The sequence below is a fragment of the Micropterus salmoides genome, unplaced genomic scaffold, assembly GCF_014851395.1.
Source record: "Micropterus salmoides isolate LMB-PRFRI ecotype aquatic unplaced genomic scaffold, ASM1485139v1 Ms_hic_scaffold_242, whole genome shotgun sequence".
In the NCBI taxonomy this organism is placed as follows: Eukaryota; Metazoa; Chordata; class Actinopteri; order Centrarchiformes; family Centrarchidae; genus Micropterus; species Micropterus salmoides.
In genome coordinates, this window is record NW_024041618.1 from 1 (window position 1) to 25,748 (window position 25,748).

Genomic DNA, 25,748 nt, shown 5'->3' on the forward strand with positions numbered 1-25,748 from the left:
CATCAGTGCGACTAATCACAACATGACAAATGATTGTTCATTGATCATTTAAAGCTTTTACAGATTTGTTTGATTTAAACCGTGATAACTGCAGTAGCCCACGGTCAATTGCAACTGTTGACAACCTGACAGCTGCCTTAATGTCCACACAGTCACAGTGTTATAAAGAGACAGTGTAGCCTCTAGATTTTATTCCAAGCTGATTATTGAAGATCATGGCTGGGTGACCAACTTGTATCTAACCGGAATTTAGAGGTTTCTAAAGACGTAAATTTCTGTATATGAATTGGTTCCATATGTGCTTTGACATCGACTACATGAATGAGAAATTAAGTGTGTCAGACGGCTGCTTCTAGCTCAGAAGAAAGGGAGGAGTCAGAGATGAGCTGAATGATAAACCCAGACTTTCTCTCATCTAAGGCTTAAATTCAGAGGTTTCACAAAACCCACTTTCTGAAACAAGGCCCAACTGCAAAGAACTGCTATCCAGATCGCTCACACTTTTAATATCTCCATAGATTTTACATTATGCATCAGGGGTAATCAGGGGTTGTCGAAGCTTATAGCGTACCAAACAAATCCTTAATGCGGTGCTTTGTGAAGTCATCTCAAGTTTTAAGTAGTTAACTTGAACATACTGTGTATTTTATGATATGATTTAATATCATCTGAACCTGGACAGAGAGAGTTGGAGGCAACTGGAAGCACGCCCTCAGCAGGCCGGGTGAGAATAGCAGCACATTCGATGGACATGCTGAGCCGGTAAAAGCCCATCTCAATGCCTCCACAGTGGTGTGCAAACAGTCGATGAGAGACCCTCAGACTGGATAAGGAATCTGTTGAGCCACAGACTCTAGTGACCTTGAATAAGATTTGAACAACATTTTCAGTTCAGTGTTGTCAATTAACTAGTGCTATAAGCAACCTTGGGTCCAACAATATTAAAATACTGCATACAAAAACACACCTCACTAAAGACTCATTAACCAAGCTAATAGGTAGGTAAAAGAATGCCTATGGACTGGTAACTAGCCTGTATGTTGTGATCATCAGGCATTATGGAGGTAAACTGAGGCCGTTTCCAACTCATCCAAAGGGCTGGCTCTCTGGCCATGTTGACAGAAAATGGTTCATAGCCCTCCTGCAGGCCACACACAGTGAAGTACTGCAGAGAGTCGACTTGTCGGCCCAGGTTCAGCCTTCCCACCTGGTTCGCCCCAACACTGACCACAGGCAACAGGCCTGGGTAATACAAGATTTAAAAAAAATGTCAGTCTGATAAATATATTTAAGTCTTTGATATAGGCTTAACTTTCTCAAGGAATGGGGGGAAAAAAAATCAATATCTTGATTTATTATGTTTCAGTTTAATGGACAGTATCAAGTCTGTGCAATACACTATATAGAGTCAAAAACTCTTCCACACCGTCTCTGATATCGAAGTCCTTGGCAGCCAGCTCTGATCCTCTGTCATTAAACAGCACCTCTCCATTGAGCGTGACCATCATGGTGCATTCAGCCATGTCCACCAAGCAACCCACCACATCGCCCCTCTGCCATGGACGTCCCAGGGGCTCAACGCCCTGATGGTACCACTGAGCCTGAAAGCAACAGGAAGACAAGGAGTAAGAAATAAAAAAGAGGCAAGTGTGAAAGCCTCATATAGTAACAGGAAAAGAGGTAAAATAACCCATCAATAGCACATGATGAGGTAAGATGTTAAAAAGATTGTCAGACTACAATGGCTGTGCGCCACTTTGCTTATGTCCATGTCCCTCATATTACATAATGTTAGTATAAAAAAAATTAGTTTTTTGTATAAATTTTAAATCATGTGGAAATAGGCCAGAGACTGGCACTGTTTGTCGCGCCAATTGTTTAATCAGGGTTCCACGTCTTAATCACAGCTTTTCTGAAATTATGTGCTGTTGTCCAAGCACCAGGTTGAATTCAGATGACATTGCCTGGATGTGCAACTTTTGCATTGAAGTTAGCTATTCTGTTGGACTTTTTCATGCTTACATTGAATTCCTCTCATTATGGTTATTTTACAGACAAGTATAAGGCCACTGTCCCTGTATGCTCTCCAAACATCCTCTGGTATGACTAATGATCACACCAGCAGCCAGAGCACACCCGTTCACTCTTACACACGTAAGAGGAAATGTCTGAGAACTGTGGGAACATAAAGCCATGTTTTTTTCCAACCAATCCACATTGGGGCTTTCACAAAGTCACAATGTGATTTGGGCTTATTGATGTTTTAACATTGTTGGTCATGTGGCCAAATTAAGAACTGGCAAATTTGAATAGATCACCTCAAATCCATCGAAGACATATGCCTGGTCATCTGAGCCGAGCTCTTTATCTGGTGTACAGCATGGTCGGGCCCATCCCACTCTCATATTCCCCGCTGTCACTATTTCAAATTCAAAGTACCACTTCCCCCGGGTTACAGTGTATGATTTATCTGGTCTGAACACTCTGCACTTCTCAGCAGAGAAGAGACATGGATTTGATAATGTGGCTGTAAACCCAAGAAACAGAAAAACATATGGTTATCTGCTAAAATAATAACCGATTTGCATTCAAATAGAATCTTTGCAATACAATATTGACAAATTTTATAGCATTGTAAATATTCTGTAAAATGGTAACTAATACGCTGTACTAGTCTAGTTGATAAGAAACAGAGCCTTATCCTAATTATACTTGCATTCATTGTCTTATGCTGGTTACAGTGAATAAAACAGAGCTTTAACTGACAAGATTAATTATAGGACTTTGACACATACTCCATTCCTGGTTGAGGGGCTCCAGGCTGTAACCATAAGCCAGCAGGGTACAGACAGCTTCCCTGACACTCTCCCTGCCCACTCTCTTGCTCCTTTCGTCAAGAAGGTTGTAAGGAATGAGGTATGGGCTCCGCTTTGCTTTCACATCCTAAAAATACAAACGCAAAGTGCAAAAATGGGCGACTATATTTGTCAGAGAACAGTATTAATGCTTGTGTTGTCAAAGCACGCTGTTGCTATGTGCACGTCTACGTTGCCACTGAGAGACAATGTACTTTTGAGCGAGGCTACATGCAATATTATGACTGAAAAAAAGTTGTTCACATGCAATTCCTCCTCAGCAGTGCCTGCCCAATGTAGCAATAAAGCACAGAACATAAACCTGTTGGGCTCCATACGTCCATCCCTGCTTGATGCGCTCTCTGGCCCACACATTGTGATCATTCTCTGCCAGCAAGTTAACCACTTCCTCATGGGCTGGGCTTAAAACAACCTGGCTCGAGTCTACTGGTGCAGGTCTATAGCCACTGGGCTGCTCATACCTGAGAAAGGGAATAAGAATTGGACACAAGTGTATCAAGATTGGAAATGATATTAAACAATTTTTGTAAAATCCGTTGTTAGGGTTTAATTGTGCTTTCACAGTATTAGTCTCATAGTCATTTGATATAGAGCTTCTCCTAGGCAACCTCTTGATTTTGAATTTTACTTGAGGCAACTCACACATGGGGCTACCCCCCCACAAACTTCTCCGATGAGCAAGGGCTCCTCCATTAAACATGTACATACTTATTGGCTAGTCTCATGTATTTGACTCTCTCCTCAGCGTGGTCATCAGTCCAACCAATGTTGAAACCAAGGGCAAGGAGAGTCCTCCAGTGGAAAAACAGACAGACACATTTACTAATCATGAAAACAAGCCCAGACACTGATTAATAATTACACTGCCAAGTGTAAAATTTAAATTGCAAAAGGTCTGTTGACGTACAGTATATATTTGTGTTGAGTGTTTCATGTTTAATGAATTAATCAAAATAATCAAGTATAATAAAGTTTTTGTCTATTGTATGATGTAGGTAGTAGAGCTTACCTGAGGGTGTCCTGAGCCATCTGAAAGTTCTGGTTCCTTTCCTGCTCTGGGAGCTTGGAGAACTCCACCAGACAGGGATCATGCCTCTTAACGTCATCTCTCACCTGTTTGACAAAAGCTAATAATTTTTAACAGGCAGATAAAGTGTAGAGAGCTAGACCAGTCAAATTTCAAGGAAAGCTTTAGATGGTACTCTCAGACACTATGTGACAAGGTAATATAACAATTGATTTTATACAACATTAATTATTGATGTGGTTTTATTTTCTTACAGGGCCGTGTGTCCATCCAAGATCAACCTTGTCCATTGCCCAGAGTTCATGGATATTCTCAGCCATTTTTTCTCGGATATCCAAAAGTTGTGGGGGCAATTCCACCTTTGGAGAGTAACACGAGTAAAGCAAAAGACACTAAACTATATCGAAGGTAAATTTCAAAGGATCAACTTCAAATTCCTAATCTTCCAATTTAATATACATCTAAAATCTCTCTGTACAATTAGTTTTGATTTCAAATTTGTGGAATAAAATAAATAAGATCTGTTTCACTATACTTTTTTTTTACCTTGACAAGGTCTACTGGTGTGGGAGTAAAAGTCACTGGCGTGGCAGGTACTAAGGGGCCAATGAGCTCTTGTATCCCATATCCTTGATCAAAAATGTATTTCTGACATGGCTCTACTTTCAGCTTGACCCTTGGGAGCAGAGCATCAGAGCATGGTGCAAAACCTGGTGGGGGCAAGAAGCGAAACTCCCCGTGCCTTCCCCCAAACAGAAAACGAACCCTGATTTTGAGAAATGGGACAGGGAAGGCATTTACTGTATGCATCAAGGTCGTTGAAGAATGACGTTTCAGTAAACTTTTGACTTCTCTGTAACATTTATTATCCTCGTTAATAAAGAAGAGGGACAGTTTACTGAAAACAAATTACAGGTATTTTTAAATTCAACATTTCAGGTCAACATTTGAGCCATGTAGGCCACTGACTTGACTCCAGCAGAGAAGCTGACCACAGGACAAAGATGTCCATCAGCACTGAAGTTCTCAAACATGCCCTGCACAGGCAAACCGTTGACCCGGAAGGAGATGCAGGGAACACTGAGGTCAAGACAGCAGCTGACCACATCATCATCTTTCAGCAGGTGAGGGAAGGGAGAGCTCACTCTGCGGCCGACACAGCCTGAGATTCAGGGGAGACAGACTTAAAAGCAATTCATATGTTTTTACTGAACTTCTTTGTTTCTACATTTAATCAGGCATTCTGTAACATCCCTAGCGTACATTTTTTAAACTTGCCTGTAAATATATTATGTAGTCTCTGTACCTTAGTTTGTTAAATAATTCAACATTAAGGGATACAAAGCAAAACTGCATGCTGGGTCATTTATCATTTTGGTATTTCTTGTAAATGTTTCCTGTTTAACTGATATCACCCTCTATTCTATCCTAGAAAAGATACATCTATTGTATGCGTGTATATGTACAGTATGTTTACATTATTTTGCTGACAGTTTCTTCTGGTCTATATCTGTACTCTTTATAAATAGCTTGCACTCCTAGATCATAAACATTTCAGTGAGTGATTACCCCAGCAGTACTTCCTGGGGGGGAGAACAAGTATTTGATACACTGCTGATTTAGCAGGTTTTCCTACTTACAAAGCATGTAGAGGTCTATAATTTTTATAATAGGTACACTTCAACTGTGAGAGATGGAATCTAAAACAAAAATCCAGAAAATCACATTGTATGATTTTTAAATAATTAATTTGCATTTTACTGCATGACATAAATATCTGATACATCAGAAAAGCAGAACTTAATATTTGGCACAGAAACTTTTGTTTGCAATTACAGAGACCATACGTTTCCTGTAGTTCTTTACCAGGTTTGCACACACTGCAGCAGGGATTTTGGCCCACTCCTCCATACAGACCTTCTCCAGATCCTTCAGGTTTCGGGGCTGTCGCTGGGCAATACAGACTTTCAGCAAAGATTTTCCATTGGGTTCAGGTCTGGAGAATGGCTAGGCTACTCCAGGACCTTGAGATGCTTCTTACGGAGCCACTCCTTAGTTGCCCTGGCTGTGTGTTTCGGGTTGTTGTCATATACAGGATTTTAATTCATGACGGCGTAGTGTGTTACTAATGGTTTTCTTTGAGACTGTGGTCCCAGCTCTCTTCAGGTCATTGACCAGGTCCTGCCGTGTAGTTCTGGGCTGATCCCTCACCTTCCTCATGATCATTGATGCCCCACGAGGTGAGATCTTGCATGGAGCCCCAGACCGAGGGAGATTGACCGTCATCTTGAACTTCTTCCATTTTCTAATAATTACGCCAACAGTTGTTGCCTTCTCACCAAGCTGCTTGCCTATTGTCATGTAGCCCATCCCAGCCTTTTGCAAGTCTACAATTGTATCCCTGATGTCCTTACACAGCTCTCTGGTCTTGGCCATTGTGGAGAATTTGGAGTCTGTTTGAGTGTGTGGACAGGTGTCTTTTACACAGGTAACAAGTTCCAACAGGTTCAGTTAATACAGGTAATGAGTGGAGAACAGGAGGCTTCTTAAAGAAGTACTAACAGGTCTGTGATAGCCGGTATTCTTACTGGTTGGTAGGTGATCAAATACTTTTGTCATGCAAATTAATTATTTAAAAATCATACATGGATTTTTGTTTTAGATTCCGTCTCTCACAGTTGAAGTGTACCTATGATAAAAATTACAGACCTCTACGTGCGTTGTAAGTAGGAAAACCTGCAAAATCAGCAGTGTATCAAATACTTGTTCTCCCCACTGTACATAGCAATAGTGTGCACTGAATCATGTATCTCTTGTTTGATCTCATCCCCACCTGACCAGAGGTGAAGTCCATCAAAGCCATAGGAGCAGAGGTCATCTCCCACCCCGCTGCCCCCCCAGCCTTCGCCTCCTGTGGGCCTGGGCTGGTAGCCCTCAGTGCAAGCCCAACCAACACGCAGGTGTGTGGGCTCAGATGTGAGGAAAGAGTTGATATGATCCACAACCAGCTCATAGTACCACCTCCGATGCTGAGCTGAATCTTCCCCCATAGCCAATAAGATGTTCGGTCTCATGCTGTGGTGGAGTGATGTGCAGAGAGTACCAAAGACAAACAAAAGGGCAAAAAAGACAGAATATCATAGTTTCCTTTCCGTACATGGTTTGATTGAAATTAATGGTATATTAAAAAGCATTATAAATACTTTCATATGTCTTGTTATAAAATTGAACAGCAATAAGATTATGACTACTACAAAAAACATAAGAGCAGGAAATCATGAGGAAAGAGGAGAAATAAATGCAGTGAATGAAAATCTTCAGAAATGTATTGCTAGTTAAATGCTAGCTTTTTTTAGTCATACCAAAGAGAATCACTGATCTGAAAATCAAATTACAGTCTCTGGTAGATGCTTGTGTGATTTTTACCACACAGACCTGTGTAGAACAATACACTGAATATACAATATGCAGGGAACTCTCTGCAGCCCACACAAAGTACAACTCTCATGGGCACAGTACATTGCATTGTTATTAATGAACCAATACAGAACCAGGCTCTTGTAGAGGTTCTCCTTTTGAACTCCTAATACCAATGCTGAAACTAAATTACCAGAGATAATTTGCAAGCAGAATGTGAGAAACAATAAGACAAAGAGGTAGGTAGACCAGAATATCACCAATATGTTGCTGGAATTAAGTCTGGCAAAGACGGTTGTCTGGAGAATAAATGCCAGTTCATATAGTGACACTAACCTTGCCCTTGACAGAGCTCTCATGAGGGGAATTGAAAGAATGGGAAGAGGACACTGAGAAGAAGGCATGACTTGGTTAAGATGATATAAGAGATTAGATAGAAATAGAAAAGAAGAATGGATTAAAAAAAGAATAGGAAAAATTGCATCTAGAAGAACTGACAAAATGTGGTGGGCAAGGAGGAAAAGATGGAAAAGAGAAAGAAAATAGATGAGATAAAGGAAATGAGAATAAAAACATATGCGCTAATGAGTCATTTAGGTGAACAAGAAGTACAAGTGATAGAATGAGACACAGCTTGAGGAGGGAGAGAGAGCTGGGGGAATGAGCAGGTGTGAAGAACATGAAACAAAATGAGCTATAAGGCCTGAGGAACAAAATGGGTGGCTGATAGAGAAAAGCTTAATAAAAGAAGGCAGCTGCTGGAAAAAAAAGGACAGGGGGGAAAAATGCTCAGATGAAAATGGTAGTGGAAACTGCCTACAAGATCAGACTGGAACAGAGGGCCAAAATATTGAGACAACATGAAATATGATGAAACCATCTGAAAAGTGTCCCAAGATTAACTCTGCAGTATTCCATCTCAGGCAGCGGGCAACTTTTCTAAAGTCTCATTGGAAGAGGAGGAGATGAAGATATCTGCTCTGCAACAGTTTTGGTCTGATCTATTCAGACAAAAAGAATTGGTGCAGCAAATGAAGAGACGATACAAGTAATTCTTGTAAGTTAAAGTGGTGGTATTATGCTTTTTGGCTTTTTCCCTCTCCTTTATTGAGTTATATATCTTTTTTGTGCATGTAACAGGTTCCCAAAGTCCAGCCCAAAGGGAGTTCCCATCTCCCTCAGAAAGCTCTGCTCTGAACCGCTTGAAAACAGCTCGTTTGTAGTCCAGCCATTCACTTCCTTTACTTGTGACGTCACAATGAAAACGCGTCATAAAGCTTGCCAAGCAGCTAGCGGGGGTCAGGCACGCCCTCAAACCAAGCTAGTCTGAGCGGAGGTCCTTTGGCTCAACTCGCCTTTGTTTGGTTTTCCACTGTAGAAATGTTGTACCTGTACCAGGTACTTTTTTCACCTCCGTCGAGGTTCCAAGCGAGCTGAGGGAAACTAAAATGTAATGTGAAAACACCACAGACTGCTGATTGGTCAGAGACAATATTCACTATTCACTGCATCATCAATGCTGCACCAGACAGAGGCCAGCAACAGAAAGTTTTATATTTTACAGTTTTCGTATATAGTTTCATCACTAAATCCACTTCTGAGAAGTTTTGAGGTGAAGAATCAGCTGTGTAGATTTCCAATATTGACAGTTTTACGAGAAGTGATGGCGGAACAAAAACGTGCTTGAATATTGTTGGAGTTGAGGAGCTCCGCAAGAGGCTGCGGGGGAAGCCTGTACCAACCCGCGGGAGGAGCGTGTGAGGCCGGCCAGCTGCCCGCTCACAGAGCCCTCTGCTCCCGCCGTCACACAGACCGCTGCAGCAACAACAGCAGAGGGAAAACACAGCTGGAAGGTTTTCATACCGCTTATCTGTCTTTACATTTGTTTTAACTTAAAAAAGAGAAAGCTGTGTGGATCGCTGGTGTGTGTGTCGCATTGAACATTACGTCGCGGCAGTTGTGTGTGGCGTCGCTATGACGACAAGCTATGTTCTATCTCTGGGTACTATCTGCAATGAAAAAACGGAGCAGGGGCCGAGTAGAGTCGAGTCTATCGATTTGCGCTAAGGTAGCATTTTTCGGCAAGGCAGCATAACGTTGGATCGTCACACCACCGGCAACAGTTCAACGTTAAGTCCTAAAAAACGATGCAACTCTGTTTGGGCCTGGAAATTCATAATCACAACCTGTAAGTATGCTTTATTGGCTGTGAATTGTATTTAAAATAAACACGGCAATGTAACTTTACAGACTGTTCAAGTGCAGAGTTGTAAACGTTGGCTATCACAGCTAAAGTTATAGCTATAATGCTAATGTTACACCTGATGTGAAAGCTACTGAGCAAACGTTCAAATTGTTTGGCCAATTTTTATGTAAAATTGAGTTGAAACATGGTGACTTTTGTAGTGGTTTATGGTAAGATGTGGAAAAATGATGTTGTGTGGTTGTGGACTTCTGAGTTACTTATACCATGCGTTAGGTTACGGCCGCTAATCCAGCAGATGTGCAACTCCCAACAAAGATTTAAGAAGTAAGATGCATCACTCTGTAGCTCAAGAGCGGAGCGTACAACACATAGGGTGAAAAGAGGAGCTGCAGCAATGTCCAGTATGAGAAAAATATGGTGTTTTTTGAAAATTAAACCATGTAAACCTGTTCTGGTACAACCCCTAATTAAGATTTTGAACCTGAAAATGAGCATAATACCACCTCTTTAAGTCCAACAGAGAAAAGATGTGTTCTGTGCTCAGATGAAATTACTAAGGGGAGAATATTTCTTGTACCAAGGATGTGGACAACATTACATCTTCAATAAAAGGATACCAAGGCTTTTACAGTTGACAAATAGCCCCCAGCTAAATACATGCATAAGAAAGCAATGAGAAGAAGGACTCACTCAGTGGTGGCTTCAAGAGTTAATAAAAGCAAGGACAGCATATTGGAGGATGCATTCTGCAGCCCAGATACATTTTAAACATGCTCTTTTGTTATAGCAAATCATATTTCTGATTTTCAAATCTTTTATGAAACTTTGGCATGTCAGATTTTTGTGTATAGTGAATTACAGAAAAAAAACAGACCTAAATAATCTAATGTAATCTAAAGACCTAATCTAATGCTGGAAATTCAGAAAAACACTGAATTTATCGGCATATAAGAAGAATAAGAATGACACATAGACAAAACAAAGTAGTCCTATTAGGAGAAAACATTCTAAATTGTACCTGGTGACCTGATTAGCCAGACGTGTTTGGAGCAGCAAGTCTCTGTCTGGCAGCAGGTTGTCACAGATGAGGTTCTGATTAGACCGCACCGCCACACCATGGCACACACACAGAGAGCACAGCACCTCCAGCACCTGGAACACAACCTGTCAGCACTTCATCCAGCAAAAGCTCCATAAACACATGGAAATGATCTCATATTAGGGAACAGATCAAAAACTGCAATTACAGCCACGATACTTGTGTCTGTTTTTGCATAAGTGAAAAATCAGTTCCTTCCCAAACCATGATGCATGAATAACATTTAGTGACATTTACACAAGATTATAATGGTGTTATGTGACAAAATATTATTTAGCTGCGCATACTGCATTTTAGCCAGAAAATACAGAAATAACATGGCAATAATAACTTTTAACTTCTCTTTTTTCAAGCTTAAAGAAAACCCTTGCAAACTACCTTGTGGTTGCATCCATGCTTGTCTAGAAAAGAGATGATAGAATGAATGTGTCCTTCTTTGATGACATTGAGTGCTTCAGGACTTTCCACTAGGACACACTGCAGAACCTCCAGGACTCCTGTACATTAAAGTATGCAACTGTTCATTTCTGTACTGAAGTTACACTGTACTTACAGTATATATATTTTCTATATTTTGCTATGCTGATGAAATTCCCACAAATCCAACAAACCAGAAGAGGCCTCCAGCCAGTCCAGCCTGCTTATCAGCCAGTCCAGAGAACCTGAGAAATGTGCACAGTTTACACGGTTTCCCCGGATCAGAGCAGCTGAAGGGGAAAAAAAATAAGGAAACATCAGAAGAGGATTCACAATACTTAGCCACAAAGGCAAACACAACCCATGCATTTCATGCAAAATGGCAGAATTCAAACCATGTGTTTTAAGCTAAATGCAATTATACAAGTCATTAACGGCTTAGTAGATATAAACAGGAAAATCTGTTTGGGTATCTGTCACTAGTATATAATCAACTGGTATTGATGCATCAATACAATACAAGATGTGTGTTAATTCTTACCCAATAGGTCATAGAAACGGTTGATGATGGTCTCCCACTCTTCTCCCGTGTCACTGTGAGCAGCCTCAGCAAAATGAGAAGCACTAATACATTGGTGTAGATGGTCAATACAATCTAGAACCAAATCTATCACACCCTGAGAAGAAAAGAGGAAATACTTATGGAACAGGGACAAACATATCACACGTAGAGTTCTTTTTATTCATACAAAAAAATGTACCTCTTCTTGAAACATGTTCTGCCGATTATTTAGAGCCATCATGTTCTTCTGTTTATCTTCATGGTGTAGCCCCTCTGGTGGAGGCTGGAAATAGTTTATAAGATCCTGCAGACTACGTGTTACCATCTCCACTGGCAGGCTGACAGACGTGACGTTTCCTTGTTCACTAAAACTATCCAGTTTCCTAAAGAAAAGGCGGGTTAAGTATAATGCAACAATAGAGCAACAATTATATGAATGTAACTACCAGACTTTGAAATTTTGACTGATATGACTAACCCTAGCAATTTTCTATGATACGTATGCTAACTTATCCTTAATCAGGGTTCTCCTGTGTATGACACCCTCTATCAAGTAGCACTCGTATACGATTGATTGACATTTATTTTTGTTTTTAAAGAAAGAAAACAGAAGGTGTGACAGGGTTTTCTCTCAGTGCAGTGAAGTAGGAGACTTAATTATACAACTTGAACTTTGTAAAAGCATGGTTGCATTCCCATTGTATTTTGAAAATTTCTGGCATTCTGAAAAAGTCTGTCATAGTAGAACTTGGTATTTTGTGTGTGTGTGTGTGTGTGTGTGTGTGTGTGTGTGTGTGTGTGTGTGTGTGTGTGTGTGTGTGTGTGTGTGTGTGTGTGTGTGCAACATTTGAAGTCCATTACCATGGCACATTTTATACATAGCCATAGAATGTGGATGTTCTGTGATACCTAAATCTAGCACCACTCGTATACAACACGGACATAAACCAGACGGATTTTTAAAGCTCAATATTTGAGGGTTTTAAAAAATATTTTGCGTTGGCCGATATAAATATTCTTTTAAACATAAACATAATGCTGAAACGTATCACTTAGATTTCTTTGTTTATTTAAAGAACTGTGAGCAAGATACATACCGAGAGGAATATTTTACAGTTAAAGGAAAGTCCTATATCATTGTAACCATGTCTCTATCACTGTGGTATCCACAGTTGACTGAGGGTCTAGATATGGCATCCAGTACCTGATAAAGCGAGTGAAGAGGAGAATAGCACTCCGGATGAGTCTGGCAGTGTGAGATTCTTCGCTCTGAGAACGAGACAGCGTCAACCCATCATCCATATGACCCTCGCTGTGTAAAATAGCCTGGAAACACATCATTGAATTGAATTGATTTGAATCCTATTGATTCTATCACTATATTTAAAGTGCATCTCAGAACATTAATTTAAAAAGGTTAACCTTTCGCTGAGCCACTCCCATACGTGTAGATTTGGCATCAACAGCTTGGTAGGTGAGCCAGAGCCCAGAGTTTACATGCTGAACATAACAAATGGAGTCTCCATACTTGATCTCTGGGATCCCCATGCCATCAACATCAGTCTTTGTGCCAGTGTCAGCTTCTCCTATAGACAAAAATCTACTGTTACTCGACCTTCAAGTCTGCAGTCTATATAAACCTCAGATTACGAAACTGATCAAGGCAGACTTAAAACAGTTCAGTGTATTTCTCCTGTGAGTCCTCACCTTTGATGATCGAAAACAGAAGGAGGTTGTGTTGATGTCAGCCTTGTCCCGATCAACCAGATACAGGCCCTTCTCCTCTGTAAGACCCAGGTATCTCCCAGAGGTCATATGGCAGAGTCGGAAAGGCTGCCCCCAACATGTGTGTCTACCACTCCAACTGAGGAATATCAAGAGCATTGTGTTTTTGTTGCTTTTCTTTTCCTTTTAAGGAAAATGAACAGTCCAGAATATTTAATGTTTTCTTTTTATTATTGAAATGGCAGGGGAGCAGGCATGGAATACACAATTCTAATGCCATTCTGGGCCAGTGATATTAAACGTGTTTCTAGGAACACTGTACAACTGCCGTGGGTGAAAACAGCAGAAAGAGAAATTCTGGGCCCTGCTCTTGCAGTTATAAGTTGCACTATGTGCAACATGATACTGACTCCCTCTATGGTCTAACAACAATCAACTACTGTGTGTATTTGTGTATTATTTTCTTGCCAATGAGACTATACATACTATACTATATATACACTCAAAATTTTGAGTGTTTTGTTTTCCAATAAAAAGTTTAAAACTATAAAGCTTAACATACAATTTTTATATAGGCTAAATATTACTTTAAACTGAGACTGAGTGCATCGTCACATGCTATGTATACTTACACAACACGCAGGATCTCCAGCCTCCAGAGAGAGCGGGCATGGCTGGAGACTGATCCAATCTCATAGTGCATTATCCTAGATTAAGAAAAAAGACAGAGACAGAGGTAAAGGACATTTTATCTAGCTGACATGAGAGACGACTGGTCTTTTCAACTGACCTTTGCAGCTCTTCTCCCTGCTCTGCGGATGGAATAGTCAGACACGCGTCACTATGGCTGTGGAGCAGTCGCAACGTGTCGCCCCCCTTCAGGTATCCTAAAATTAGCACAACAGACACCAGACATAATCTCCACTGAAAGAGACATTCAACTGCATCTTCAAAACAGGCCATTAGTTGGCTGTAACTGTTATCTAAACAATGGTAATTGCTCCAAGTGAAATAACACAGAGGGTATGTCAGCTAGAATACCTCTTTAATCAATCACTTGGATTATATCATTTTAGACAGATTTGTTTTTCAATCTTTTAAGAGAGCAAAAAGTAAATAAACTTACCTTGAGCAACTCCACCTCCAGAGCAGATGGGAGCAACACTCCACAGAGTGTGCTGGAAGGCTGCGTTAACAATCAGGCTGTCACTCAAGTTTCTGTTGTCAAATACACTGCCAAAGGACAGGTGCTGGGAAGAAACAAAATGGTAATAGCAAGAATGGGCTCATCAACATTGAATGAAACTTCTGATTTTTCTTCTACAATAGCTGTTATCATAAGCAATTATGCTAAGCATCTCATCAGAGGCAGACACAATACAGATTGACTTAATTTTGTATTTGGCAAAGGAAATGAAACCAATGACTTATAAATGGTAGTTTCTGATTCTGCAAAGCTCAGGGTAAGATGGAGAAGAAATGCAGTGGAAAAGAAAACACATTCAGTTTACCAGCTTTAAATGCTTACTTAGCAGTCTTTTGTTATTTCTTCAAACAAATAACGGGGTAATGGTGTTTGTCATTTGATGTGGTCTGAAAGCAGATTTTTGCCATCTTAACTTTGCTCATTTACAGACTCACCAGATATCTCTCTGAGGAAACACTGACCAGTATGAGGTCATCTCCAACACGCACTTTCTCACCTTCTGACCTCTGTCTGGATGCTGGGTGAACAGTCCACCAACATGCCTCACCTTAGCCACAAACAGAATATATACAAAGTTACGATTTTACAGTACATGCTTGATGAAAAATGCTTGCAGCTACAAACAAACCAAAGTATATTAGAATTAAACAAAGAGAATAAGGTGTGTTGAAATGCATAAATATAATTAATAGACACAGTTAAGAGCACAAATATTACAATTATTAACTGTTAAAAAGGTCCAAAACTAAATACCTGCTTTATCCTCTTGGAGACCAACATCAAAAGTCAGCTTGTCAGTCGAAGACTGTGATGAAGACAAGCAGCTGAGATACTGCAAGCAAATATACATTTCAGTGACTATATGAAAACATTTTCTTTTTATAGTTGATATAGAACTATTTGCCATCAGCAAGTGGGAAAAGTAAGATGGAAAACTTCTGATTTATGTCTGCATTACATCAAGATGACTCACCATGCCACTGTATGAGTGTAGGAACAAGACTGCCTGGCCATAAAGAAGGGTGCGATGGCTTCCTCCAGCTCCCACCTGTAAATCACAATTATATATGATAGATCTCTAAATATTAAATAAAAAAGTGCAAACAATTATCAATTTAAATAATGGGAAATAATAATTTAATAATGTGTGCCTCATTTTGTTTCTCAATCTCAGTAACGCGCGTTACATAGCGTTTTAACCCGTAATTAAGTGGTGTTTTTTTAATAAGTCACCATTTCAGCACCAGAAAAACAAATCCATGAGTAAAAGAGTAACGTTATTTCCTGTTGCGGGAATCCGATGGTTGAAACTGTAGGCAGTGTGCAAACTACAGGGGAGCTTGGCTCCTCTTAACAAGACGCTCCCCTGCCCTGATGGATCATGCCTAAATAGATATAGGCTATGATAGATGTGTTTGTGCTTTACAAAGTCAGCTGTTTCTATTTAACAAATTACTTTCATGATCAGAGAGATCAGTCAGGGGATTCAAATAATCAGTGACGTTATGCTGCTGTACCGCGTGCGTAAATGCGCACAGCGTCTTTCTTAATGGGGACACAATTCATCCTATTTCACCCATCCACCCCGCCCCACACTCACTTTTAAATTAAGTAATGCAAAAGTAGTGTAAAGCGTGAATGACAGCACACCTGGAGACACCACCGGACACTGAACAGAACTCTGCCTCACTGCCACAAACAACCGTCTCCACCTGCTGGCATGTAAAGCCGTCTGCTCCCAGCGCTGTTCTACAGACTTCTATTCCTGTCATCATCACGCATAGACCAGTAAACCGAAATGTGTACATCCCACATAGAAATCATAGCAATCTTATAAGGATTAGGACAACTACACCAACACCAGCACCCAAAACAAACTCATTTAAAATGGCTCTCTTCAATGTGAGATCTCTGTCAAGTAAGACTTTTATCTTAAATGATTTTATCTTGTCTGCAAATCTAGATTTTATGTTTTTAACTGAATCATGGTTGCAAATGAATGACTATAGCCAGCTAGCTGAACTGAGTCCGCCTCACTATGATTGTTTTAGTCAACCGAGGGTCAGTGGTCGTGGTGGTGGGTGGTGTGTCATCAAGTACGCTGTGATGAATTTAGCTCCTTTGAAGTTCTCACTCTTAAAGTTGGAGGGCTGCAACCTATCATATTTGTTATAATTTATCGTCCCCCAAAACCGCCTGGAGGATTTTTATCAGAACTTCCTGAATTTTTATCTACTCTGGTTTTAAATTATGACAGAATTGTTCTTTGTGGCAATTTTAATATTCATGTTGATGACCCCACCAATGTTAATGCAACTGACTTTTTAAATATGGCCACTTCTTTTAACTTCAAACAACATGTCAAAGGGCAAACACATAACTGTGGTCATACACTGGACTTGGTTTTTACCCTGGGTGTCAGCATTTCCTCTGTGGAATTAGTGGACATGACCATATCTGACCACAGATGTATTGTTTTTAGCTGCGGTTCCTCACCAGCAACAAGACAGTTTTAACCAGTTTTATCCCATCGACTTGTCTGAGCTTTTAAAAACAGTATCACAAATGAGAGTGTCCTCCAGCCCACTTGATGTAATACCTACAAAGTTTTTACTGAAAGGAATGGATTCTGTTGGGCCCCATTTGATCTCTGTTTTTAACAGCTCCCTATCTACTGGTTACCTACCCTGATTATTTTAAACGGCTTACATGAACCCACTTTTAAAGAAACCTGGTTTAGATCCCTCCCTCCCACAAAATTTTAGACCAATTTCAAAACTGCCTTTTATTGCAAAGATTTTAGAAAGAATTGTGTCCAAACAGCTGCTCACTGTACTGGAAAATAACAAATTATTTGAAAGGTTTCAATCTGGTTTCAGGAAGTACCACAGCACTGAGACTGCCCTGCTTAAAGTCACCAATGACCTTTTAATGTCTGCTGATGAAGGTATGTGCTCAGTCCTGGTACTCCTGGACCTTAGTGCTGCTTTTGACACCACTGATCACAACATCATGTTAGACGTTGAGGCACTGGGTGGGGATCTCTGGTACTGCCCTAGAATGGTTTTCATCCTACCTGTCAAATAGGAAGTTTTACGTGTCTGTAAACAACTATGTCTCTTCGTTCTGTCCAGTTAAATATGGTGTGCCTCAGGGGTCGGTCTTAGGACCCATTTTGTTTTCCTTGTATCTGCTTCCCCTTGGACATATTATCCATAAACATGGTATTTCTTTTCATATTTATGCTGATGACACACAAATGTACTTGTCCGTCAGATCCACAGACCCTGGAATGCTGAGTTCACTTAACAACTGCCTTTGTGAAGTAAAAAAATGGATGTCAAATAATTTCCTCCAGCTGAACTCAGACAAAACATAAATCCTGGTCATCGGGTCCCAGCAGATGGCAAAACAAATACTGCCATCTGCTGGTTCCCTAGTAAATCACATTAAGCCTGTTGCAAAGAATCTTGGTGTCTGGTTTGATAGTAATTTAAATTTTGAGCAGCACACCACAAAGCTTGTTCAATCATGTTTTTATCAACTTAGAAATATAGCAAAAATTCTTCCCAATACAGACACCAGAGTTACCCCACAGTGATAAATACCCTTGCATGGTGTGCGTAAGTTTAAACACTTTGTGGGCTCTGACCCAGACATCCTTTGCGTGTAAAAGTACCGGGTTTGTAATATTAGACCCTTTTTGAGACAATACTTCTATGGGTCTAAAAGGTGAACATATTGCCTTTTCAATATCCATCCAGGCTGCTTTGTCCTCCATAACATGCCAGTATCTCGCTAATTTAGCCATCTCAAAGGCCAGGCAGTACAATCTTAGATCATGGAGGCCCAGCCCCCCGTTCTCTTTATGTGCACATAGCTTTCTCAGTTTAATTCTTGTTTTTTTACCACTCCACAAAAAATGTTTTACCATGTCATCAAGTTGTCTAAATATAGTAGATGGTATTTTAATTGGAAGCATCTTTGCCACATAACTAAACTGCGGAGCAATTAACATTTTTATGATATTAACTTTTCTCACTTCTCGAGGTTCGTTTTAATCTTCTGAAGTAGGGGGTTAAAATTCAGTGTCACCATTTCATCTATATTCTCCGAAAGTTTGATTCCCAGGTATTTCATTCCCTTGCGCAACCACCTGAATTTAAACTTCTCTACCATAGATGAAAGACACAATTTGGAAAGTGGCATCGCTTCTGATTTATTCCAGTTGATGGCATAGCAAAAATTTAGAAAACGATTGAACGGTATTCATCAACTGTGGTAAAGATGTTAAGCGGTCAGAAACTACTGCTAAAATGTCATCCGCATATAGTAATAACTTGTGTTCTTTACCTCCACCCTCAACTCCTCTAATTTCAGGGTGTGCTCTGATAGACACTGCTAAGACCTCAAGAAAGTAATAAACAATAATGAGCTCAACAGGCACCCCTGGCGCGTGAAATTTGAATTAAAGCCGAAATAGGACAGGGTGGAAGCAAGAATTGCCACTCCACCTTGTCAAATGCCTTCTCCTCATCGAGTGAAATGGCAGTAACTGGGGTGTTTTGAAATCGGCTCAGCCACATTAAGTGTAACAAAAGTCTAACATTGTCAGTTGAAGTTCTATTTTTCTATTTTTGCTAAGATTTTAGTCAGAATTTTACAGTCGAGATTGAGCAAACTTATAGGCCTATAATTGATCTCTCGTCAGGTCCGGGAACACAGATAGCCAGCATTTTTCCCACACAAACCCCCGCTTTTCTTTAGCTGCACTGACCACCTTATCCCTTGCTGACTGCCTTAGAAAGCAGATCAAAATGAGTCTCGGGGGCTGGTCCATATTCGGTATTGGTGCCGGCTGCCTGTGGACCCCTTCAATCTCCAACTCCTCGTCTATTTCGACACCAAGACCCTCCGATAGAATCTGTTGTATACAGCCATGCAGCGTCCCGTTGGTACCAAAGGTCTCCTTCAGTCCCACAAGTCTTACGTTATTCCGCCTGCACTGGTTTTCTAGAGCCTGCATTCGGTTCCACATAGCCTCTGTAAATTTATCAGTGCAATGGCAGAAATGACATCTTATGAATGTATGCTGAACAGATTAAGTGATAACCTTAGGGGAGGGGTGAACCTTTGGGAAATGTTTTGGGACTATGTAAAGGTTGGTGATAAATCTGACTAAGATTTGTTTATTTACTTGGTTGTTTTAACGGAACCCTGTTATACTGTGATACCTTTGTAATGTGGTCGAATAATCTTTGTTAGTGTTAATCCACTCCCATCGATATACACTGCTCCATCCGTTTGTGTTCATTGGACTATAATGCCAGAGTTTGTCTCCAGAACAATTGTATGTTCTTGTATCTTACATGTTCCTGTATGTTGACGCAAAATATGTCAGCCATGTATCAATACTGTGTAAAATTCAATAAAAATTTGTATTCAAAAAAAAAAAAAAAAAAAAAAAAAAAAGCTCTTCATGGCTTCTGGCCTTGTTATATTTTTGACCTTTTAGTCCCATACACAATGGCAATTCGACTGAAAACTAAAGGGGACAGAGCGTTTGCTGTCAGTCCCTTCTTAAAACACTTTTATAGGAGAGACTTTCCCCATCTTATTTGACTTTATCCCTTTTATTTTATTCTATTTAACTTGCTTTTGAAAAGTGCTCTACAAATAAAGATTATTATTATATTATTATTAATTCAGAGACAGTAATATTGTAATATAACTAATTACTCTCATATGACTAGTAATCTATAATCGGATCGCATCAGGTGCTGGATGCTAAGTTGCTTTCAGGGGAAGTCGGAATTTATCCCCTTGTGAATGTGTAAACACAGCGATATAAAGGCCTTCATGGTGTATTCCTCAGAGAAATTACTGCTTTTAAAAGAAAGACATTTTTCCACAGCAATATCAAGAAAGAGAGCTTCCATTTTCCAGAGTTTACACAGTAAACACCATGTGGCTGAAATTTTACAGATGATACTCTGAATTGCAGTTCCATTGAAGGCAGCACTGAGCTGCGCCACAAGAAGCTGACAGAAACACAGAGAGAAGAGTTGTTACGATTCACACAGCCTTGTCCAGTCGCAGAGGAATAAACTGACAGGTTTTAATGTTGCAGACCACAGTTTTAGTAGTTGAAAGTTTAAACTGGTATTGTTATAAATCTTTGGTGTAAACTTGCCTTAAAACTTTCACCTCAACAAACTCTCCCCAAAAGCAATTCAGCGCCCCCCTTTCCAAAATATTGCTTCCAGCACACCCCATCATCTTCCGAACGCCCCCTGGGGGGCAGTACCGCCCCCGCTGAGAAACTACTGTAGTGTCTTGATATTCCAATGAATCACTTATGATCGTGGTCATTCGTACCATAAAATCATCATATGAATGTCACAATGACATTGATAAACAGCAAATATTATCTGTTTCAGGAGTGTTGAGAGGCAAACGGAGAAAAGAAGAGCAGAGAAGACTCTCACCTCTGCAGCCAGGTGCTTACTGTGGGCCAACATCTCCTGCAGGGCTCTAACAGAGAGACACTGGGCCAAGACAAAACCACATACAGACAGGTCTGGTGGAACATTCTGTGAGAAATAAAAAAACAAAAACAAAGGAGCAGGTGTCATTGGGGTAGTTTCTTATCTGTCTCCTCCCTCCAAAGGCCAACAATGTAATTAGCAGTGACAAGATCCACAGCAAATTGGGAATTGGGCAGTACAAATGGGGAGAAAAGCAGGAAAACAAAAAAATCAACAAATACATACATTATGAAAAGATGTTGAATAAATTAATAAATAACATGACTGAAATATTATGAAATATTAAATGTGATAAGTTAGAGGTGAATTAGTAGTAGAAAACAACAAGAAAAGAAGCGTAAAGATACCGAAGAATAACATACTGTTCAGACACAATTAGCAGACATTCTTTAAAACTTTATGTAGAAGGACAGACTGATGTCAAAATGTCAACAAGCTTCTGGTATTATAGTTTGAATGATTACTATATATATTGGTGTTAAACATACAGTAATTTTGTACAGATCAAATACTGTTGAACTTTCAGTGAATTATTCATTTGCATAATTTTACACATCTCTCTTTTATTATTACAAATCAAAGGTGATGAGGTGTGGCAATAATTGACAAATGGGTTGCTCTGGCAATGAGAAAACGTGTGCAATCACTGAGGTGGAGCTCTTTACCTTGCAGTTAGAAGTGACTCGAGCCTGCAAAGTCTGCTGCCAAATCCCTCAGCAGCAAGACAGAGCTTTACTTGTTCCTCCTGGGAGGTGAAGGTACTCTGCAAAACCACCTCGTCTCCCTGAGAAAAACACATCACAGAGATGACAGCAGCAAGAGCAAACTCCCATATGAGTTACAGATTCCCATATACTAAAAAAAAAGACCACATTCATAGGGCGAGTGCAAATTAAGATTCAGCTGATTTGTTTGTGAATGCCAAAGCTGATATAAGTAAATTACAGGATTTCATAGTGCCAAAAGAAATTCAAGCACTCAGTTTTCCCCCTGAAATACACAATTTTGACTAAGGTTCTGAAGCATCATTTAGACACTACAACTTCCTACTGAACGTCATATTTATAGAATTCTTTTAGGAGAGTTAAGATCCCCATTCAGTGCCAGCATGAAATTGATTAGGAATCCTGTAAACAATCCCACAAGAATAAATGACAGTAAGGCAAAAAGACATAAATGGCAGAAACTCTGAGCAAACTGCACGAAAACATACAGTATTTTTAAAATGATCCGTTGTCACTGAAGGTTTTACATACGGTTTTTATTTAAGTGTATTCAAGAAAGACCGTCAGTCATACTGGCATGACTTTTCAGGGCTCTATATTCCCACAACACAGAGTAATATGTCTTCCCTCGCTGATCAGGTGACGTCAGTTTCAGGAGTCGCATTCTCCCAGTTAAACCTTCATTCATATCAAATCAATAAATTGAGTTTAAGCGAATTCAATCCTGGAGATTGGATAAAATCCTATTAAACCCCAAAGCTAATTGCAACTGCGCACAAGAATTAGCAGCCTCAAATAGTTTGAAAAGAAATTCAATAATGAAGAAGCAGAAACAACAATGTATTTTTGCCATTTGTTAGGTCCAATGTACATCCTATATCTTTGGTAATCTCTTGGCCCTGTACCTTGTGCACGCTGTATGCTCAATTTAAAAAGATTGATGCATTCATGTTACTTCTCAAAACAATTTCTGTGCCCCTAAATGTAAGAATAGAGCTGATGATTATATATATCAGTAAAACATGGTCTAGCCCTACAGTAAATGCATGTACAGTAGCTCTGTCACATAAAATTTATCTTATCTCCATTTAAATGCCAAATGGACCATGTGAAAGGAATTGGGCTTTTCACTTCTATTTAAGGAATTGTAGAAAGGAACAACAGAGGACTGGTCTGGAAAGTCCAGCCAGGACACCTCTCCATACCTCCATTTTGGGAAGATACTGCACTGTCTGACCCCTGATTCACCCTTCTTTCCACTCCTCATATCAGCAGTACTCTGCAATCTGTCAAACACATTGCCCAACGAGGCACTGTGTGGCATTCAGATGGCCAGAGCACTCAGCTCTTCTTCAAGGTGCATTTGGTAAGTGAAAATCCAAATGTCGAAAGCCGTGGCAATTCGAAATGCATGTTCATTCGGCTGCAACCGGCTATAAAAAGTCATGTTTTGGATTTGAAATTGATGCTAATCTTTTTTTTTTTTCAATTTGTACAATACAGTGTTTCCTGTGCGGTTTTATAGTGCATGTGGACCACACTGCCTCAAACAAAGACCACGTCCACTACCACCATAAAAAATAACTGTATTTTTATTACAAGAACCAGAAGTGCTGCCTTTGCATAAATACCATATTTAACAAATGTGTTTCTGCTGTCATCTACTAAATTGAAGATGATGATTTGTCAGGATCTGGGTGGCTTCCTGCCTCGGCTGAACATTTTCCTTGGAGAAACCCTGTATTTAATGTAATAATGTATGACAGATATCTACAGTGCTATTTCATATTGTGGATCGATCTTGCAAAATGACTTCGCCCCAATCTTGATACTGTGTTCAATTGTCTCATATCCACCCCAGATACTCCCTGTAATATGCCCTTATCAGAGGGCAATGATAACAAGCTGTGAGAGGACAACTTACAACTAGGGAACAATGATAGCATCTTGCAGTTAAGATGAGAAAGGCCATTTGCAATCTTCCTTTAGTGATGGTGTCAAAACAAGTGACAAAGATGGCAAAAATGCTGCGGAGATCTGATTTACAAATTAAATCTTATAATAGTTACTATATGCATCTTTTGTTACTTACACTAATAAATAATAAAAAAAGAAACATGAAATTAACAACTTTTATGTTACAGCAACGCATCATAAGGTCACACTTTATTTTGACAGACCCATGCTTACTGAAATTAAACCAAGATCTAGTAATGTTTAGTTACGTTTCTACAATAATGACTCACTAATTAATATTAAAACTAAGGTGATATGTTTTAAATAGTAGAAGTAATTTCAGTCTGTAAAGATGCAGCATGCATGGATTTGGACCAATTTGTTAAGTTGCACCTTAATGAGAAGTTACTTTTTGTATCCTGAGACACTAATGTTAAACTACTAAGTATCTTCAACCAAGTCCAGTTGCCTTTGACTCTAACCTTCTTTGGATACACAAATAAAGTGTTATATTTAAAATATGAATTAAAATGAGAAAGATATGAGATGTTGACTCACTGCCTCTCTCCCAAAGAGCCAGGTTATGTTACTAATTGTTTATCTAATTGTTGGCGCTGTTAGCTAAGGTTAAGTCAGTTTAGCTAGACAAGGCATTAACCATTAACTTTACATTTAAGGGCAGTTTAAAAAGTGGTTGACTTACCGTTCGTAGAAACTGAAATTCATCGTCGCCCTCTCCAGTGTTAGTCATTATTTTAGCGACACAAGCCACATTAGACAGAGTTAAGCAATAACGACGGCACTGACAGGGAAAGAGGAAGACTGGAGAAGCAGGAGAACGAAGATGTGCAGCCGGTGTGGGTGGAGTCTGCTGTTAAGATCTGGGCCTCCCGTGACTCCATTTTGGCGGGAGTACTTTGTCAGTGAAGCTTTGATGTGCTAGCATGTAGCTATGGTGACCAGACCTCCCGAAAAATTCGGGACAGTCCCGAATTAGGAGCAGTTGTCCCGACTCCTGTCCGGTTTGTCCCGAAAATTAGACTTACCGTGAGTTTTGATTATAGCCTAATTAAACATCCTTGTGTAGTTCTCAGGCTCCAGCAGGGGTTGCAGGTTGTCTGTACATTGTGTCAACAGCATGTAACAAAATAAGTGTAGCTTCAGGCAGCCACGGCAGAGATCTGACACGCGCGTTGCCAGACAGATGTGACACGAAATGAATAAAATTAAAACTTAAAAAATTGGGTAAAAGATCATGATTTACCCACTGTTACATATCCACAGTTGTTTTGTTTGTCCTAATGAACAAAAATAATTAGGTAATTTTAGCATTGTATTCCCCTCCCCCACTCCAGACCCGAATTTCATCCATTCTCATCTGGTCACCCTACATGTAGCATCCATTTACCCTCAGGAGCTCATAGTTCACTTTATGTCACAGGTTATTAATCTGTAAACATCACAAATTAAATTGTTATATTATATATGTATTTTTTAGCCCTGAGAGGCTCTATGAAAAGCTAAACCATTAATACATTGTTCTTTCCATCCAACAGTTTAATATAACAGGGTGAAGGAATAATTGCAGCCTCTGAAGATCATATTGCAGATGTCACCTTTCTACAAAGTCTGAACTATTTTACCAATTAAAAAATATGCTTTACTGTATGGCCAATTGTATTGAAGTTCTTCTTAGCTTGTAAAACTGTACTTAAAATGTAGCTTAACTAGCACTGCCACTACAGCCCACACAACCCATCTCGCCAGTGTCTTATCCCAGCCGTACAGTATGTACTGTATTAGTCTTTTTACCTGTAACTGTTGATCACATAAATGCTAATTATAATCTCATACCGATAAGAAGAATTTGACATAGCCTACAGAAACATGATTATGAATCAAAATAAAGGCCTGTTGTCTTGCTATTTTTACAACTACTGATGTAACACATCTTTTTAACAGCATCACTGTCTAAACACCGAC

The 25,748-nt window shown here is 39.8% G+C and overlaps 1 protein-coding gene across 1 annotated transcript; it reads right to left on the reverse strand.

Moving 5' to 3' along the window:
- Nucleotides 1–1,033: 1,033 nt before the first annotated feature.
- On the reverse strand, nt 1,034–24,795 carry LOC119918795 (ryanodine receptor 2-like; the record flags this gene model as incomplete). The annotated part of the gene is given in 28 exon segments (XM_038739483.1): nt 1,034–1,242; nt 1,427–1,601; nt 2,319–2,527; nt 2,796–2,943; nt 3,178–3,337; nt 3,585–3,668; nt 3,886–3,989; nt 4,158–4,262; nt 4,450–4,669; nt 4,873–5,065; nt 6,737–6,978; nt 10,545–10,678; nt 11,004–11,122; nt 11,237–11,332; nt 11,584–11,719; nt 11,804–11,987; nt 12,809–12,930; nt 13,027–13,187; nt 13,308–13,468; nt 13,962–14,036; nt 14,120–14,216; nt 14,456–14,579; nt 14,971–15,083; nt 15,290–15,368; nt 15,510–15,584; nt 21,025–21,129; nt 21,743–21,868; nt 24,469–24,795. Coding segments are annotated over 28 exon segments (3,804 nt in total), but the record flags the coding sequence as incomplete, so codon positions are not given.
- Nucleotides 24,796–25,748: the final 953 nt, after the last annotated feature.